This window comes from Papilio machaon, chromosome 26 (assembly GCF_912999745.1).
Source record: "Papilio machaon chromosome 26, ilPapMach1.1, whole genome shotgun sequence".
Lineage (NCBI taxonomy): Eukaryota > Metazoa > Arthropoda > Insecta > Lepidoptera > Papilionidae > Papilio > Papilio machaon.
Genome location: NC_060011.1, coordinates 1,057,627 through 1,075,013, shown reverse-complemented (window position 1 = coordinate 1,075,013; position 17,387 = coordinate 1,057,627). Strand labels below are relative to the sequence as shown.

Below are 17,387 nucleotides of genomic sequence, written 5' to 3'. Positions count from 1 at the left end.
TCAATAAAGATGTGGGTGTTGTTCCCCTCGAAGCAATATCTGCGGGATTATTTTTTGTGTCTACATAATGCCATTGAGTGGAGTCGAGGGCAGTAAGGATTTCAGATGTACGATTTGCAACGAAGGTTTTCCACCGACTCGGATGATCGCTCAACCATGCTAGAACGACTGTTGAATCCGTCCATGCATGTAAGTCTGATTTTTGAACATTCAAAACTCGAGCTACTTCTAACAGTAATTTGGTAACTAAAACTGCTCCACATAACTCCAGTCTTGGAATTGAAACCTGTTTTATGGGAGCCACCTTTGTTTTTGCAGTTACCAGATTGCAGTTTATTTGACCTTCACTATCGATAACTCTCATGTAAACAACTGCGGCGTACGCCACACTTGATGCATCAGAAAAACCATGTAATTCCACAGTTTGATCATTGTTTTTTCTTTGCAGCCATCGCGGAATCCTAAATTCATTGAGTTTTTGTAACTCGCAACGGTAAAACTGCCATTCAGCTAGAAGCTCTGCAGATAGTTCGTCATCCCAATCTAAACCACTGCTCCACAGTTTTTGGATGAAGATCTTTGCGGTAATTATACATGGTGCGATCCAACCTAATGGGTCATATAAACGTGATATCTCTGATATGACACTTCTTTTAGTTTCAGGTGCCGATGACGACGGTGTTGAAAAAGGTAAGTTTACAGTGTAATGGAATTCATCAGAATTACGGTTCCAGGTAAGTCCTAAAATTCTTGTAGTTTCATCTTCTTTTATTTCTAGATTTCTTCCAGTATCCAGATCTATTTGTTTAAGTAGTTCTTCTCGGTTACTTGTCCATTTCTGTAAAGTGAAACCGGTTTTATTTAAAAGCTCATTAAACTCGTGATAGATTTTTACAGCTTCTTCTTCAGTCTGGCAACCCGTCATGAGATCATCCATATAAAAGTCAGTCATGATTCTACTAGCAGCATATGGATATGATTCGCCTTCATCGCAAGCAGTTTGCTGCAATGCCTTCACTGCCAGGTAAGGTGCGCTAGATATTCCAAATGTAACTCTCAAAAGCCTATATTCCTTTACGTTAGCATGAACGTCTTCTCGCCATAAAATCCTTTGATAGTCTACGTGATCACCAGCCACCTTCACTTGCCGATACATTTTTATGATATCGGCTACTAGACATATCGGGTGTAGTCGCCATCGCATAACAGTATGGCGTAAGTCAGCTTGTAAGGGTGGTCCAACCATTAATGTGTCGTTCAAAGCAACACCATCGGATCCTTTAGCTGACGCGTCAAATACCACCCTTAATTTTGTGGTCGACTTATTTTCGCGGATTACACCATGATGCGGTAAGTAAACAGCGCCAATTTTATTCTTTTCTATTTCATTGGTAATTTCTTCCATATGACCTTGTGATAAATAATCATTAATTACTGATGTATATTGGGATTTAAGCTCACTATTTTTAGATAGCTTCCGTTCAAGACTATACAATCTTTTTAATGCTATTTCCTTTGTGTTACAGGGAGTCTTACTTGACCGAAATGGCAGCTTTACAATGTAGCGTCCATTTTCATCCCTGCGCGTTGTGGCAGCGAAGTAATCTTCGCATGCTTGTTCTTCAGGACTAAGTATTGATGATTCAGAGTTTGTTGACTCTGCCTCTAACTCCCAAAATCTTTTTAGGATTTGATCTGTTTCGACCTTTGCATGCATGCTAATGGTTAACTTATGATGCGACTGCCCTTCATCCTCGACTTCTCCAGACACTATCCAACCAAGGTAAGTATCTTGAGCCATTGTTTTACCTCTTGGGTCCTTAATTAAGCCTTCTTTTAAAATTTTAGTATAGGCTTCTGAACCTAGCAAAATATCAATTTTGCTGGGCTTATTAAAATTTGGATCAGCCAACTCAACACTATGAAGTTCTGGCCAATCCACCAATGTAAACTTCCTTTCTGGTAAAATAGAAGTTACCCTACTCAGCACATAAGCTTTTATTTGAAAATTGAAGTTAGAATCAATTAAAGATTGAATGTTAACTTGAACCATGTATTTTGAAGTCAGGTCGCTATGACCTCCCCCCAATCCTGAAATAGTAGTTTTAACGGCTATTTTTTTTAACTTCAATAACTGAACTGCAGATTCTGTTATAAAGGAAGCTTGAGAGCCTTGGTCTAATAAGGCTCTCAAAACTTGAGAATACCCACTTCTCGACCTAGCCTTAACAACGGCGGTAGCTAGTAAAACCTGACTATGTACATTTTTCGCGAAATGGGTTGAAATATGAGGTTCAGCCTTGGACTCGTTCTGTGGTTCCTTATTAGCACTGGTGAGGAGTGCGGAAGAGTCCGCCTCCGTATTAGGATCGAATTTTTTGTGCAAAAGAGTGTGATGCTTCCTGTTACAAGTTTTACATTTCATATTCATCCGACAATTAATATTCAAGTGACTTGAGCGAAGGCAATTAAAACACAAACCGTGATTTTTAGCTATCTGGCGACGCTGATCGACTGATTCCTGAATAAACCTCTTACAACGGCACAAGAGATGCTCTTCAGAACAAAGTGGACAGGATATTTTTGAAACTACATGCAATGCTTTAGTACTGCTACTGGACTTGCTACTCTGTGGTTCTAAAAATTCAAGAGCTCGAAAACGTTTTTCCAAGAAGTCCCGAAAAGTTTTGAAACTAGGAAGTTCATCGCAAGATTGACTAACCTGGAGTTCCCACTGCTTCCTAGTCTCAACGTCCAACTTGGAACCTATCAAATAAATAATAATAATATCCCAAGCGTCCACTTGAACCCCTAGATTTGATAACTCATGTAAACAATCGGTTGTAGTGTCTAAAAGTTGCTTGAGAGTTATAGATGACTCAATAGTCATTTGTTTTTGGTTCAGTAGACGCTTGAGAATGCAATTCGCCAAGAACCTTTTATTGTTGTAACGGCTATTTAATAGGGACCAACATTTTTTATAGTTTGCATGCGTGATAGGAATGTGCTTTATGAGCTGTGCGGCTTCACCTGACAACTGAGATCTTAAATAGTGTAGTCGTTGTACATCATCAAGAGTTTCATTACCATCAATTAATGACAAAAACAAATCCCTAAATGTTGACCACTCTTGGTATTTACCGCTAAAAATGGGAATGGCTATTTTAGGTAATTTAGCAATCGATTTTGTTTTCGTATCGTTATCTGGTGAAGCCTCACTTTTATTACATGACTGTAAACTATTAGATAAAGCATTTTTTAATTCTACCTTATAAGTTATAAAAATATCCGTGACCGTTTCAAACACGTCATTTTTTATATAACTTGTTGAGTTTAAATCCGCTTCAGTGTATTTCATTAAAAGATCTTCATGTTTTCTTGTGAAATCTTCGAATTGTTTATCCAAAATTTCCAATCGAGATTCTACATATGCTTGATTTACCCTCTCTTTTGGAGACTTTTTGAAATTAATAAGTCCCTTATGAATACGACATTTAATGTCTTCCAATAATCTTAACTGCGCCTCCATGTTATTTAACTTTTACGTGCACTTTGATCACTATTAATAACTTCTCTTACTTGCTCCGATCCGTTCCGCCGACCGCAGTCCGTTCGGCTCAGCACAGCCGACCCGCTCGTCGCTCAGCACGGCTTCGTTGCCGTACAGCTCCGTTGACCACTCAGCTCCGTCGCTGTAGACCGCTATCCCCGCTCAGTTCGGAAATCCGGATCGATGGACCTTATGTCTATGCCTTCAGGGTCGAGAATATTTGTTCACGCACAACACAGCACTTTTAACACACCAATGTATTAACGAATAAAACCACATGTACTCAGAACGAAGACATTTATTACAAATTAATCAAAATCACTTATTGACAATACAAAAACGTAACCATACCACGCATTTAAATCAGACAACGCCATCTAGGCAAAGCAAGTGTAATCGTTGTACAATAATTAAAGTGATACAGTTTGTTAAGACGTGAACATATATAAAAGAAAATTCTAAATTTAAGTACAAATTGCATGTCAGATTATTAAAAATATTTTATATATGCTTATTAAAATTTTAAAAGATATTATCCGCATCATAAATATGAAAAAATAAAACAAAACACACAAATTTAATTACATAATTAAACTGTTAAACTGTCTTATTTTAATACAATCCAATTGACTTAATTTATAAATAATCTTTTATAAATAAACTTTTTTCGTATACATACATATAAAATAACAAAGTTCCAATCATTGATTTAACAATATTTAAAATAAACAAGGATTGTATCTTGAAAAGAAATTTACATTGAAAACATATGAATAGTACCAACGATAATAAGTAACTAAAAAAAAGAAATAGAAATTTATTTAATTTACAATATTGAAAATAAAAAAAAAATATTTTGATAAATGAATTTATTTACCAGAAAATTTTTGTTGATAGAAAATATCTTCGAGTAGGTTTTTTAATTTCTAATTAAATTTCTTTAGTAATTTTAAGCTTACAAACATAACAGAATAACCTCTATGAGTTGATATTATACAATTTATCAATTAAGAATTAAATTAAAAAGGAAAAATAAATAACAGTACGTAACTATACATGTGTAGAGTAACTTGACAAAGTCTATAATTAAAGAAACTTAGAAATAGAATGTAAAACTTTTCAATCCAACTTTACACTAAAAAATTTATAAAAATTCACGTAATAAAAGTCACTAAGTTTAATAGAAATTTTAAATATTTTAAAAGTATTGGCTTTACATTAACTATTCGTACAAATTTTATTTTCTTAAAAATCACCATTTTCAAAATGAATTCACCAGCAATTTTTATTACATAATATATAATAATTAAAACCTTACATCAGTATTCGAAAAAAAAAGTTTATTATCTATCTTATCACATGCCTAGATTTAGGGATGATTTTATTTGTTATCTAGGTACTTCAATATCCGCTTTGACTAATATCGTTTTAGTCGATCTCGTACATGGCTCTTCATCTATGCCGTAGAAATAAACACTTCGATGAGGATGCACTTTAGTCTTTGACTCAACAGACGAACCTAAATTTCTTGGTAAAGTTTTCGATTTACTACAATTAAAATCACTTTTCAAACAATATTCATATTTTGGTCCTTCGAGAAAATGATGACTGTAATAACCTTCGTAATTATCAAAGTTGTCACTACAATAATCGTCTTTGCACCCGTACGGTTGATAGGAACCTTCAGGACATGTCCTCGGTTCCTTAGGATGGGGCCAGCAATCTGGCGGAGTTGGGGCCCACGGTGGGGGCCCCAAATGTCAGCCTCAGCGAATCGGTTTGGAGACTATTATAACGTCAGGGGCTGATCGTGTTGTCTCCGCACTTATCGGACGACGGTCGGAGATTTTCTTTACTGCGAATACAATAACTAAAAATTAATAAGTCTAGGTTCCACTGTCAAAACCCGTGTATGTATTTTACATATAATGTTATACATTATTTATACATATGTTATCCTTTTATCTCTTTTATTTTCCTTGCAAAAAAGGAATAAAAAAGTGAAATTTCACGGAAAAAATGCTAAATTAAAAATAGATTGGATAAAACATTCAATTTCTCATTTTCATTAATTCCAGTTTCAGATTTTTAATGGAATTGGGAAAAACATTGAAAATACCGACTTTTTCAATTCAGATATAAACAAAAAAATCAAATACTCCAAGGATTTCTACTAAAAATGAGAGCAGATTAGACAAAATTAACAATATCATTAAGCTTAAAATGATAAAGTTTACGAAACTTACATGGATACCATTCGTGTTGAATATAACGTTATTTATTATTTTTAACCAACTTAAAAGGTCTTCAATTAGTATGTGAAAAAATTACACGAACTTTTGCTGATAAATCAGATGTTTAAATCGTAACTTACGTTGTTTGGAATCTTGTTTCGGTGGCTTTTGTTTGAGAAGTTCTATAGTAATTTGTGAGGTGTTCGTTTGTGTCGGCGGTGAGGACGGCCTGACGATTGTGGCACCTGAGTAACCGAAGGTCGAGAAACCTCTGCTATTTGTTGTACCAGAACCTATAAATAATAGGTATAATAGATGACTAAGCAATTTAAAATTTAAAACACACTCCAACATTCTAAGTAAAAAGGCAAATGAAAAATTGATTTATCCATCCAATTCTTTGCATTCATAAAATCTAGTATTTTAATCTAGTTGCCCGCAACTCCGTCCGCGCGGTATTAAAAAAACCTAATTAGTAGCCTATTTATTCTTTCAGACATCTGTACTAAATAGATTCGTTAATCTCTTCTGGAAATACATTCTAACAAACATCCATCCATCCATCCAACTTTCGCATTCATAATGTTAGTAAGATAAACGTATGTACCATCAGAGCTAAGAGGAGCGTCCTGGAATAAACTTTCTCTCGTCTGACATCCAGATTCTTTTGTATCCGGCGCGCCAACTGACACGTCTCTGATCTCTTTCCTCTCTTCGCTTTCTCTTGTTCTACTTCTAATTGACTCTTCTTTCCTACTCAAATCACTTCTCCTTGATCTCCCATTCCGTTCTATATGAACATCTTCAGTTTGAATTGGAACGCTACTGACATCTTTACGCCAGATCTCTTCGTCCATATCTAAATGTGTTTCTTGTACGAAATCTGATTCAATACTGCTTTGCTAAAAAGGTGAAATACTATTTAATTTTATATTCAGTGGGTCTAGTATGAATATTTGTGACAATCGCCTTCGTATCGTCAATTATTTCAAAATTAGTATGAGATTTTTGGTGTACTTTACGCCCAATGCACAACTTTTAATATTAATTTTGTCGATGACGATACGATAGCGATTGTCATAAACATACGTGCTAGCGCCACAGATACATTTTTGATTTATGGTCTGGGTCAGTTGAGTAAAATTAATGGCAAGTAAGAGGCGAACATTTATACTGCGAAAGCTTGATGAGCTATGGACGTTATGTAATGATTGAAAGCAGTATTTTTAGCTGCAAGTTCATGACCAAATATCAACAGCACTTTTAATTCTGTCTCGTCCTTATTTTAAATATAAACTTCTTTAAAGTTTTTTTTTTTCTAAATCATTAACAGTTTTAATTACCTTGCGTTGTGAATACTTTCGTTGTTTTTTATACATTTCATTAGTATGGTTCTCTCTTTCGAGACTCGCTCGCGGTTCGCTGTCTCTTTGCAACCGTTTAGCGTCGAGTGTCAGTCGACTGCTGACTAAACTGTCCAATCTATCTTCGCAAGATTGTCTGATATGTTCCTAAACAAATATAAGAATTAAGGTACAAAAAGTTATTAATATTTTTTAGAATTCTAAATAGTATCCAGTTATAAATTTAAAATCAAAAACAAGTATTTATTTTACTTTGAAAAACATAAAGTATAAGTATAAGAAGGAAACTTTCTAGGATTATTAACATAATTAACAATTAGAATTACATAGATGGCGCTATTCTTAATAAGAAAATCGTTTACTATCTTATGATTTATTTCATATTTGTTTTATGTTTTCAATTCCATAGCATGTCTTTCATCAAACTAGATGCCGACAAAAATAAATGTAATAAGTGGCTATGTATTCTTCCAGACTATGTTCTACATCTGTGCCAAATTTCATCAACATTCGACTAGCCGTTCCGGAGATACCTTCAAAGAAACATCTATCCATCCATCCACCTAAACATTCTTATACATAATATTAGTAAGTTTCTAAAATACGAAATATTGTAATAGTTTTTGCTTACCTTAATTATTTTATGGTCTTGATATAATTTTCTAATACATTTAAATACGAATACAAAACTCATTCCTGACAGTATCAATGAAAATATAACTAGAATTACTATAATGTGTAACTTGCTAATCATTGATTCAGTCGTGTGCTGAAAAAAAAAATAAAGATCGATAAAATTTTGTGACTTGAAATAACTTTTTGTTTTGGTACTAAACAACCAGCTTTTAAAAAATTCTCTTCTTTCTCAGTTTGAGCTGTTTCATGTCATTTCCCTACAAATTTTTTGCATTAATTTTATCAAATAAACGCCTGTCGTTTTTTTTCAAAGTTAAATCTAAAAAGATGAAATTGCTATTAATCAATGGCAGGGGTTTGAGATTTTAGACGCAAAATGCCATAAACGTGACTGTTGTTGTTACCTATTAAAAAAATACATCTCAGTTTTTCTTGTTTATAAAGATGGAACAAAGATCATGAAATTGTATGTGTAGTTATTTTCCTCTTTTACCTTACAGTTTTCCTCGTCCGCTTTCAATCTGCAGTGAGCGTAATCGTCGCACTCGAGTCCCGCGTTTATACACGTATTGTCACCGCAATGGAATTCCGTCGCGCTGCATTTCTCTACGTGTGAAAGAGATAGGAGACGAATATAGGTTACAACAGTTTTTGGTGTTTCTCGACTTCAAACAGTTTCCTTAATTATTTAGTTGCATCAGAAAATTGCTGAAGAATTTATCGGATCAATAAGCGTTTTATTGCATTTCTTATTTGATTGATTACAATGCGGGAAATCCAAGACAAGACTTTTTTATACTAAAATAATTTTGCAATCATTTGTTCATTGCTATTTTGGAATTACTTATTGCAATTATTATTATAAATAGGAATAAATGTAAATAAGTGTAGTTACCGTCTCTATTCGGATCTAAGCTTCTAAACGCTGTATACCTTGCGCTAAATTCTGAGTTCTTTCCCGAACTAGTTGCGTACAAACGAACGTGCATTATGTTTCCTTTTTCATTGCCTTCCGTATCTTTAGTTGTAACAGGATTAGCTATTGAACCACAATAATACGCCAATCTATAAACATTTTTAAATGTAAATACGAATAAATGTAACTTTAGTGTTTAAAAATAACGTTGAAATAGATGTATAAATGTATTTCTAACCTGTATTTCTCCTCGGTTTTATACCCAAAAACTTGTACTGCATTTTGTTCACATTCATTTGGTTTGTTTAAACTGTATCCCGTAAAGTTGAGATATATCTGTAAAAAAGAAACGTGGGGATGTGTGAATATATACAAATGAAATAACAAAAAATGTAAATAAATGAAATAAGGTGAAATGAAAGTAAATGAAATTAAATGTAACCTTAGTATTTTCGTCGGTTTCAATCCTCCACAGTACATCTAACGGATGGCCCTCGCTGCCTCGTTTGCAATTCTCATCAATACTTGTCGTATTAACATATCCTTCTGGACCAGTCAAGTTTTTAAAACAGCTATCGGGTATTTTATCTAAAACGTAAACCAGCTTTTTAATACCTACTTATATGTAATTTTTCCTTATTTATGAAGAGTCTAAACAGAAGAAAACGAAGAAATTTTACGCGTTTCCATAATGAAAATATGAAGTATTTATTGTATTTGTCTCCGTACGTCCCGTCGAAAAGAAAGAAAAGAAAAGTCGAAAAGAGTTATATATCTTAGGGTGCAGTTTCATTAGTCGATAACTCGGTTGTTATACGGTATGTGGGATGCGAGAGATTTCTTGTTCACGCATGCCATAGCGCTCTCCTGCGAGAACCGTTTTCATTAGTGGTTAGCACCCGCATGTATTGAACGATAGTCCTTACTTCAACTAGGTTCTCGCACGACGCTCGACCGATAATTTTCATTAGACCGTATGCAACTCCCCGCATGCTCTAAACGACCCAGTTATCGACTAATGAAATTGCGTCCTTATTGGAACTTTAAATATATTTAATACACTTCGTCGCATGGGTCGCCTTATCGCTTATATCTGTCACAGTTTATGTATCGCATTACTCGTATATCGCATCGTATCGTGATGCGTTTGTTTGAAGCCACTTGAACTTGAACCGCTAAGAGATGATAATTTAATTTAATACAAGTGCTTGGATATGGAAGCTCGCAGTTTACGAGTCATAGATTTATACTCACGACTGTTGCTAGGTGATTGTATAATCTCTACAGTTATATGAAAACCTTCATATTCTATCGTCCCGTCAGAGTGAAACTTTAGCCAGGCGAAGGGTCCCGTTGTGGTAATTTGAGGTGGAAAGTTCTCGCCGCAAAACTTGCCGAGACTGTTTGAATATCCTTTCTCACCATCGCGTATCTGAAGAAACAATTTTAATAAATTTGTCATGCCCGGAATCGTTATTCTTTTTAGTAAGTAAAGTGAACCAAGCAAGCGGCCACCTTAATTTGCCAAAAAAGTCTAGTGACCGCTGTCCGCAGACATGCAAAATTTAAGATGCATTGCCTACCTTTAATCTACAAAGGAAGGAACGCAATTAACAAGAATATTTTCCGTTTTTATGCGTCCTCTCCTCCGTCAAAATCGTCGTTTGTTGAACTGTTATATCTGATACACTAAGGGACTTCCTGAGCGACCATTACACTACTTTGAATGTAACAGTCTGAGAGGGAGAAGTAATTATTAGTGTAAGAAATGTCTGAATAACTTACTTCTAAGAAATCATAAGCACAATCAGGATGGTCTTCTATGTGAAAAATATCAACAAATGTTAATTTTATCACACTTCCTTCAGGACCTGAAAAATTGTGAATATTTCTTGCTTTATATTTTTAACTGATTAGCCTTTTTTTACAGGATTTTTACTTGACTATCTCAGGAGGATATTTCTTGCACGTTTGTATGATTGCCAATTCCGTTGTTGCCAGCTTTAACCTCTAATTCGATTTTGACGAGTAAGGTATCATTTGATTCGTATATCTTCCTCTGAGTGTCGTACATTCTGTTGGCTTTTTTTATCAACTAATAGACGTCAGTAATTTTTGTACTTACCTTCAATTGTAGTCGTACAATCTATGTCACCATAATACAATTTGTTTGTGTCGTTTTTTGAATACGGATGACTTATTTGCGTTCTATCTTTTTGGTAATGAAATGTTTCACATCTTTCTGAATCTTCTTCTCGTTTAAATCGTCTCCTTGGTCTTAGAATCTCTCTTAAACTTCTACTCCCTTCATTTCTTCGTACAATACTTCGTTTATCACTTATATTATGTAATGATTTATTTATATTAAGTTTACTATATAAAAGATCATCATCGGCAGTGTATATATCGTCATATTTGTATGTAAAATTACTTCTCAATTCTTCGATATTTTCATCAAAGCTTACATATCTATTATCTAGTATTTTGGTCCTTATAGTTTCCATTGTTAGATTTTTCATTTTATTTACTTCTTTAATTAATGAATTATTAACAACAATATTATTTTGTTTTGAATTGTTGTCATGACCTGTTTGTACCGAAATCATTCCGAAGACGGAGCAAACTGAAACAAAAAATCATTATTATACTTCCATCTCGCTTCTTCTTGAACAGTTCCCAGAACCGTTTAGTGGATACTTAATGGGTTTCGTTTTGTAGATTAAGTAGAGCCCTCGTGTCGAGCTCTTGAGCCTAGTTACTCAAATCCGCTAATAATAATGAAGTAACAGCCCGAGCCGAGGGAGCCTTCGAGCCTAGTTACTCTTAAACGAGGTTTAGGCTAAGCGCCATCTGCGCCCGGCCACCTCAAGCCCGGTGAAACTGTAAATGCCTCTTCAAGGTAAACAGTGACTACTCAGTCTCAAAAAAAAAATAGATTAACTAAAATAAATCAAGACTAAGGTACTGTTTAAATAGCTAAATCTGGGTGTTGCAGCGAATTCTTAAAACATTACAAATTCAGGATCTGTTTTTCAAATCCAGTTGTGAATACAGTAACAAAATATACGTAAAAATTGTTTGAAGTACTTCCTTTTTTTGTAAAGAAAAACGAATTTCATACGAAATAGAACTGTCGGATATTGAAATTCAATTTCACAGCTATTGAGCAAGCGGAGTTATTCAAACTAACAAACATAGGATTGACGCAACCGTTGATTTAAGCATTGATTTAGTAAATATTGTATGTATGTAGACTACGTAACATCGAGAATTCTCTAGGACCTTCTTACAGCTAGAGGGACTAAACGATAGAATTAAGCAATATTACCTAAATGTCTATATTTTCTAAAGATTACGCATCTACTGTTCTTTTAGTGTTCGTTAGTCCTTTTCTCTTTTTTCATAGAAACTAATCTTGTGCTTAAATAGACTCTTACAACACGTCTAGGTTAGGTTCTTTGCAGTATCTGATTTGTATTAAGTTATGAGACTGAATATGGATGGGTACAAAAATAGAGAAAGATCAAAGAATGTACAAATGGATTGTATGAAAGAGCATCTTCGTAAGAAGGGGAATGACAGGATGTTGATGTTTACGTCATATAGTTCACAGTTAAGTAGAACCAATAAGATTAAGCGATATACGCAGTATGGTATGAAAAATTAAAAAGTTTCCTCCTAAGACGAACGAAATTTAGGTTCTGTAAAAATAAGTGAAGCAAAGCTTACGTAAATTTGAGACGGGCGATGAATAAATTAGCCAAAACCGCCGCCTGAGCCCTCAGGGGAACTGTTCCAATCTACTTTTAACACAGACTCGTGTTAACTAGTATTATTTTTAATTAAAACTAAGTTTATTATATTTACCTACGTACTTTAATACTTTCCTATATTGATTTATTTATCTATTAACACTATAACATTCACTTTGACAACAAAATGTATTAATACAAGTATCAGTGTATTGAATTTCTATAGTTATTCTACACTAGCTGTCGCCTCCGACTCCGTCCGCGTTGATTTAAAAAAATGTTAATAAGTAGTCTATGTGTTCTTCCAGACTATGTTCTACATATATGCCAAATTTCATCAAGATCCGTTGAACCGTTCCGGAGATAACTTCAAACAAACATCCATCCGTCCATGTATCCAAACATTCGCATATATCTAATATGCAACCTATAAAAGCAATAAGATATCTTAGTTACTATACAATATACAATAACAATTTTAGTTTTGTGTCTATGGATTTGAACAAAAAATCTACTGTATAAATTGATGGAATCAGTAAAACGAAACATCGTTTAAAACTCCTCCTAAATCTAATATCATATGACATTATTGTAAAGGACATCATAAAGGCGGGAACATCGGACTAGGAATGATTTTTACGAAATCCAGTCCTTTACAAAAGCATTGATAGTTTTATTATTGATCGTAACTAATAAGTAAAAAGCTATTACTAATGATGCATATACCCAGAGAGATTCATGCTAAGAAATAGAGGGATATAATACAAGGGATTACAATAAAAAATTAAAAAACTTGAGAGGTGTGTTGGGACACCCGGATAGAACGAAGTTCCTTTCGATTAATTAGTGAAGGAACCAATGTTTATTCTATGAATAAAAAACTTAAGTCTTCACAAGAAGTACATTTTATTTCTATGAATTTTCGTTATATATTGTCACGTCGTTGCCATGGTGAAGTAGCGCTCATTCGTCGTTAACATACTTACTATAGCAAAAAGTGTCGTGACAACTTTTCGTAAGAATTTTTTCCGTCTAGCCCCCTTTCACAACGCGCGATAAGGAACTTCGTTCCAAAAGGATGAAGAGAATGTCTTTAAAAAATTAAGCCGGCTGTATTCACACCTAAAAACTTTTCAATGCATCCAGATAGTATAAGAAAACTAAAGTTCAATTATATAAGATTTCTTGAAGACGATAGTCTAACATGAACGTGGAAAAACAGACTGTTTTATATTTATCCGCATTAAATGAGACAGCCGCTTTCGTTGGCGGCGGGCCAAGTGTCACTGAAACGATTCTTATTAAAATTAGGTTACTCAGTTTATTTCATGCGACCCTTTTTATACGAGCTATTTGAGGTAAAAAAATGTTATAAAAAGTTGATTTATGGTAGAAGTACTTATAGTTGTCTAGAACTTCATCCGCGTGGAATTAAGAAATATGCCTTCACGCTATTCCAAACAAATCTCTGAAGCAAATTATCCAAATGTATTATGCCGTTCAGGAGTTTATACATTCATTAATCTAAACTTCGGCATTTACAATATTAGTAAAAGTATTATGTAACTCAAATTGCTCTTTGAGATTATAAAAACAGAAGCTCCAAAATACCTGAGTGTTATACTGATTTTTACGAGGAGCTGTGGCTCGGAACAGGGGGACGTTTTCCACAATTATGCACCAAACGATATAAGTCCACCGCGTTCCGACGTAGCTTTCGATATGCGGCAACAAAATATTGGAACAACATCCCGCCGCCGATTAATAACCCACTACGCATGCATCAAAATCACATTTAAAAGCAAATTGAGATCGTTTTTTATGGAAATTCAAAAAGAGATGTGAATGCGTAATCAGACATACATGCTTATCCCTCATTGTCTTTGAGCAGTGATCGGAAGATTTCCCAATTTTATTCCCCTTTCCAAATTAAACTTCGTTTTTCTCTCACCCTAACCAAAATCCATACTAAAACATATTTTTCCTGACCTCGAATTTTACATATTTTACACATTTTACAAATTTTCTTTTTTCAATTTTACATGTATGACTATTAGGTAATTACTGCTGTAACTGATGCACTGACGTAAATGCTTTTGTAGAATATCGGCGCTTATATATAAAAAGTAAAGTACAATGCTGTGTAAAGGTCTTGTCCAGTCAGCATTGCAAACCTAGTAGACGGAACTTTGATTTTTATATTGGATAATAATATGTACATGCCCGTTGTTTTTTTAGTTTTTGAATACAAGCATGTTTGTTTTGTTTTACAGTATTTTTATTTAGTTTATTATTATTCGTTTGCCATCATTAAATGAAAATCTTAGTAATATCATAAATGCGCAAGTTTAGAAAGATGAATGGATGTTTGTTAGAAGGTATCTCCAGAACGGCTCAACGGATCTGGATGAAATTTGACACAGATGTAAAACATAGTCTGGGTGAACCCATGGGGTTCTTATTAAGTTTTTTAATTCCGTGCGGACGGAATCACGGGCGACAGCTAGTGTTTAATAATGTAAATGGTACTATAATAAAGAAAAAAAATACGATTGAATGTTGACTATCCACGAAATTCTTTATACAAATAGCTTATAATAAAATCATAACGTAATCTTTTGTGAGATTGAATCTTTGATTGCCATTACGTACTTGATTACTTAAGAAATTCTTCATACCGATCCGGAAATTATACGAATTGGGGCAAGCGAGTAATGAAAATTCCAACACAAATTCATCTGAAGGAAATTCGATTTTAATTGATCTATTCTTGGTGATGTTATATAAATACTACTTGGAAATTTACATAGTTTTCATAAGATACTGTACTTTTTAGGAGGCAAATGCTTTTAGGTAAAATACAAGTCAATAATCTGACCCAGTGAGCATAAGTGAATCAAATGTAATTTAGATCATTGGCGCCCAATGGATTGACCATTTTGGGTTTGGTTTGTCTTGGTTTAATTTATTTGTAAATAATATGGCTTCTGCTTTCAGTTATAAATGAAAATTATTTAAGCTTATAAATAAATTATTCTGCTGTATAACAAGAGTTCTGCAAAATATAAAATTAAAGCTGTTTAGTCGAAATAAGTTCAAGAGGTTTGTTAACCTACTTCTGACTTCGCTCAAGAAATAAGTATGGGTCCTATTGTTTGACTTCTTTATAATGTAGCAATTAACTTTTTGACCAGAAATTTGACGTTAAATAAAGTGTTTTTTTTGGCTTAAAGGAGTTAAACAGTAGTTGAGTCCGCAACATTCGTTGCATGACAGGTCGTGCAACCACAGTGCAGGACCTCAGAAACCACAGTCAGCAATTTAAACTTTTTTATTTTTATCAAAGCAAAACTACACTTTTTAGGTTTCCTTACAATTATTTTATTACATTTGTCAGAGATATTTTTTTAATCATTATCGAGTCGGGTCCGGATAAAGTGTCTTTGCTAAAAATATTGGTATGCAATTTTGCGTGTTTTTTAAAACAAAATAATTAAGAACATTTGAAGCTCAGTCTTATATACACTACTTTTTTTACCAGGTGTGGTCAAATGTATCACCCTGTAAAGATAAACTTACCGAGGAAGAGAGAGAGCACAAGAAGTGCCGGCGATGTCATTGACCTGCCGGCCTAAAGGCCTCTTCGCCGGCATTCGTAGTGGCCACACCATTAAGACACGCAACTAACACATATCAAAATTCTCTTTTTTAATGATACTTCGATAATAAAATTCTATTTTGAGATTTTATAGTTTAATGCCATTTGGTTTTAGCAATGCACTTCTTTTCTGGAACTTTCTTGGCATGAATTTCGAATTCCTTGAACTAAAGCCCCTTGATTATTCTGTAACAAAAGAGAAAAATAATCGATTAAGCAAATTAAATCATTAAGTGAAAAATATGCTAGAGAAATCAATAATCAATCTAAGAATTTAAAATAATATCATTATTAGGTCCCAATTTTCTGGATTGGGACCTTCTAAATACAACTTAGTAGCTTGAAGTTATTTTCCCTTTACTTCTTACACTCTACAAATCTATATATATAAAAGAAAGTCGTGTTAGTTACGCTATTTATAACTCAAGAACGGCTGAATCGATTTGACTGAAAATTGGTGGGCAGGTAGCTTAGAACCAGGAAAAGGACATAGGATAATTTTTACCCCGTTTTCTATTTTTTGTTCCGCGCGGACGGAGTCGCGGGTAAAAGCTAGTTTCTTATAAAAACAAATGATAAATTAATTATATAAAAAAAATCATTCAAGTATAATAAAACAGCGTTTTCCTACAAAACCAACAGTTTTATGGATGTTAATGTGATTATCGCTAAATAATAGGTGACCTTCTGCTCGTTTGTTTCCTTATGCTATGAAAAAATGAATACCAGTCATTCATCTTCAAAGTACAACGGTTTCAGTAAAATAGAAAATAATTTAGCGGAGACATCAATGGTAATGGTGTGAATGGCAAAATGCCAAGACTTTATATTACATCTATTACTAACATAGTGTCGTCATCAAAGCTTCGTTTTTAAATACTGTTTTCAACAAGCTTTTGCTGAGTCCTTTTGACTAGTTTTAATTTGGAAGTACATTTTTTAATTTTATCACGATTAAAATGGTAAACGCTTGTTTTTGTTTGCTTTCTTCTAGTTTGAATATTTATATGGTATAATCAAAATTGTTTTTTCTATACTTAACCAAAAAGGCAGAAACAAGCAAGAGGTTCATCTGAAACTAAGTTACCAAAGACTGAAGGCATCTCTAACGTGACAATGAAGCTAAATAAGTATTCTGCTAGGTGACAGGTATGGAATCCGCAGCTGCGTTAGTTGCTGCACGAATGGCCCACTCAACCGTTGCAATGCCATCGCCACACAGAAGACTGGCTTTAACTGGAAATATTTCCGTATTTCGTCTTATGAGTGTACGTGCC

The 17,387-nt window shown here is 34.0% G+C and overlaps 1 protein-coding gene across 1 annotated transcript; it reads right to left on the bottom strand.

Annotated features, from left to right (window-relative positions):
- Positions 1-4,879: 4,879 nt before the first annotated feature.
- On the bottom strand, positions 4,880-16,182 carry LOC106717917 (bone morphogenetic protein 1). Its single transcript, XM_045684486.1, has 13 exons — positions 16,032-16,182; positions 10,826-11,323; positions 10,486-10,571; positions 9,955-10,132; positions 9,143-9,288; positions 8,939-9,036; positions 8,680-8,849; positions 8,278-8,390; positions 7,780-7,917; positions 7,128-7,295; positions 6,392-6,686; positions 5,925-6,077; positions 4,880-5,405 (listed from the first exon to the last, which is right to left on the bottom strand). Exons 1-13 carry the CDS (start codon positions 16,069-16,071, stop codon positions 5,317-5,319), a joined length of 2,172 nt encoding a protein of 723 aa, XP_045540442.1. The 5' UTR covers positions 16,072-16,182; the 3' UTR covers positions 4,880-5,316.
- Between the last annotated feature and the right edge of the window lie 1,205 nt (positions 16,183-17,387).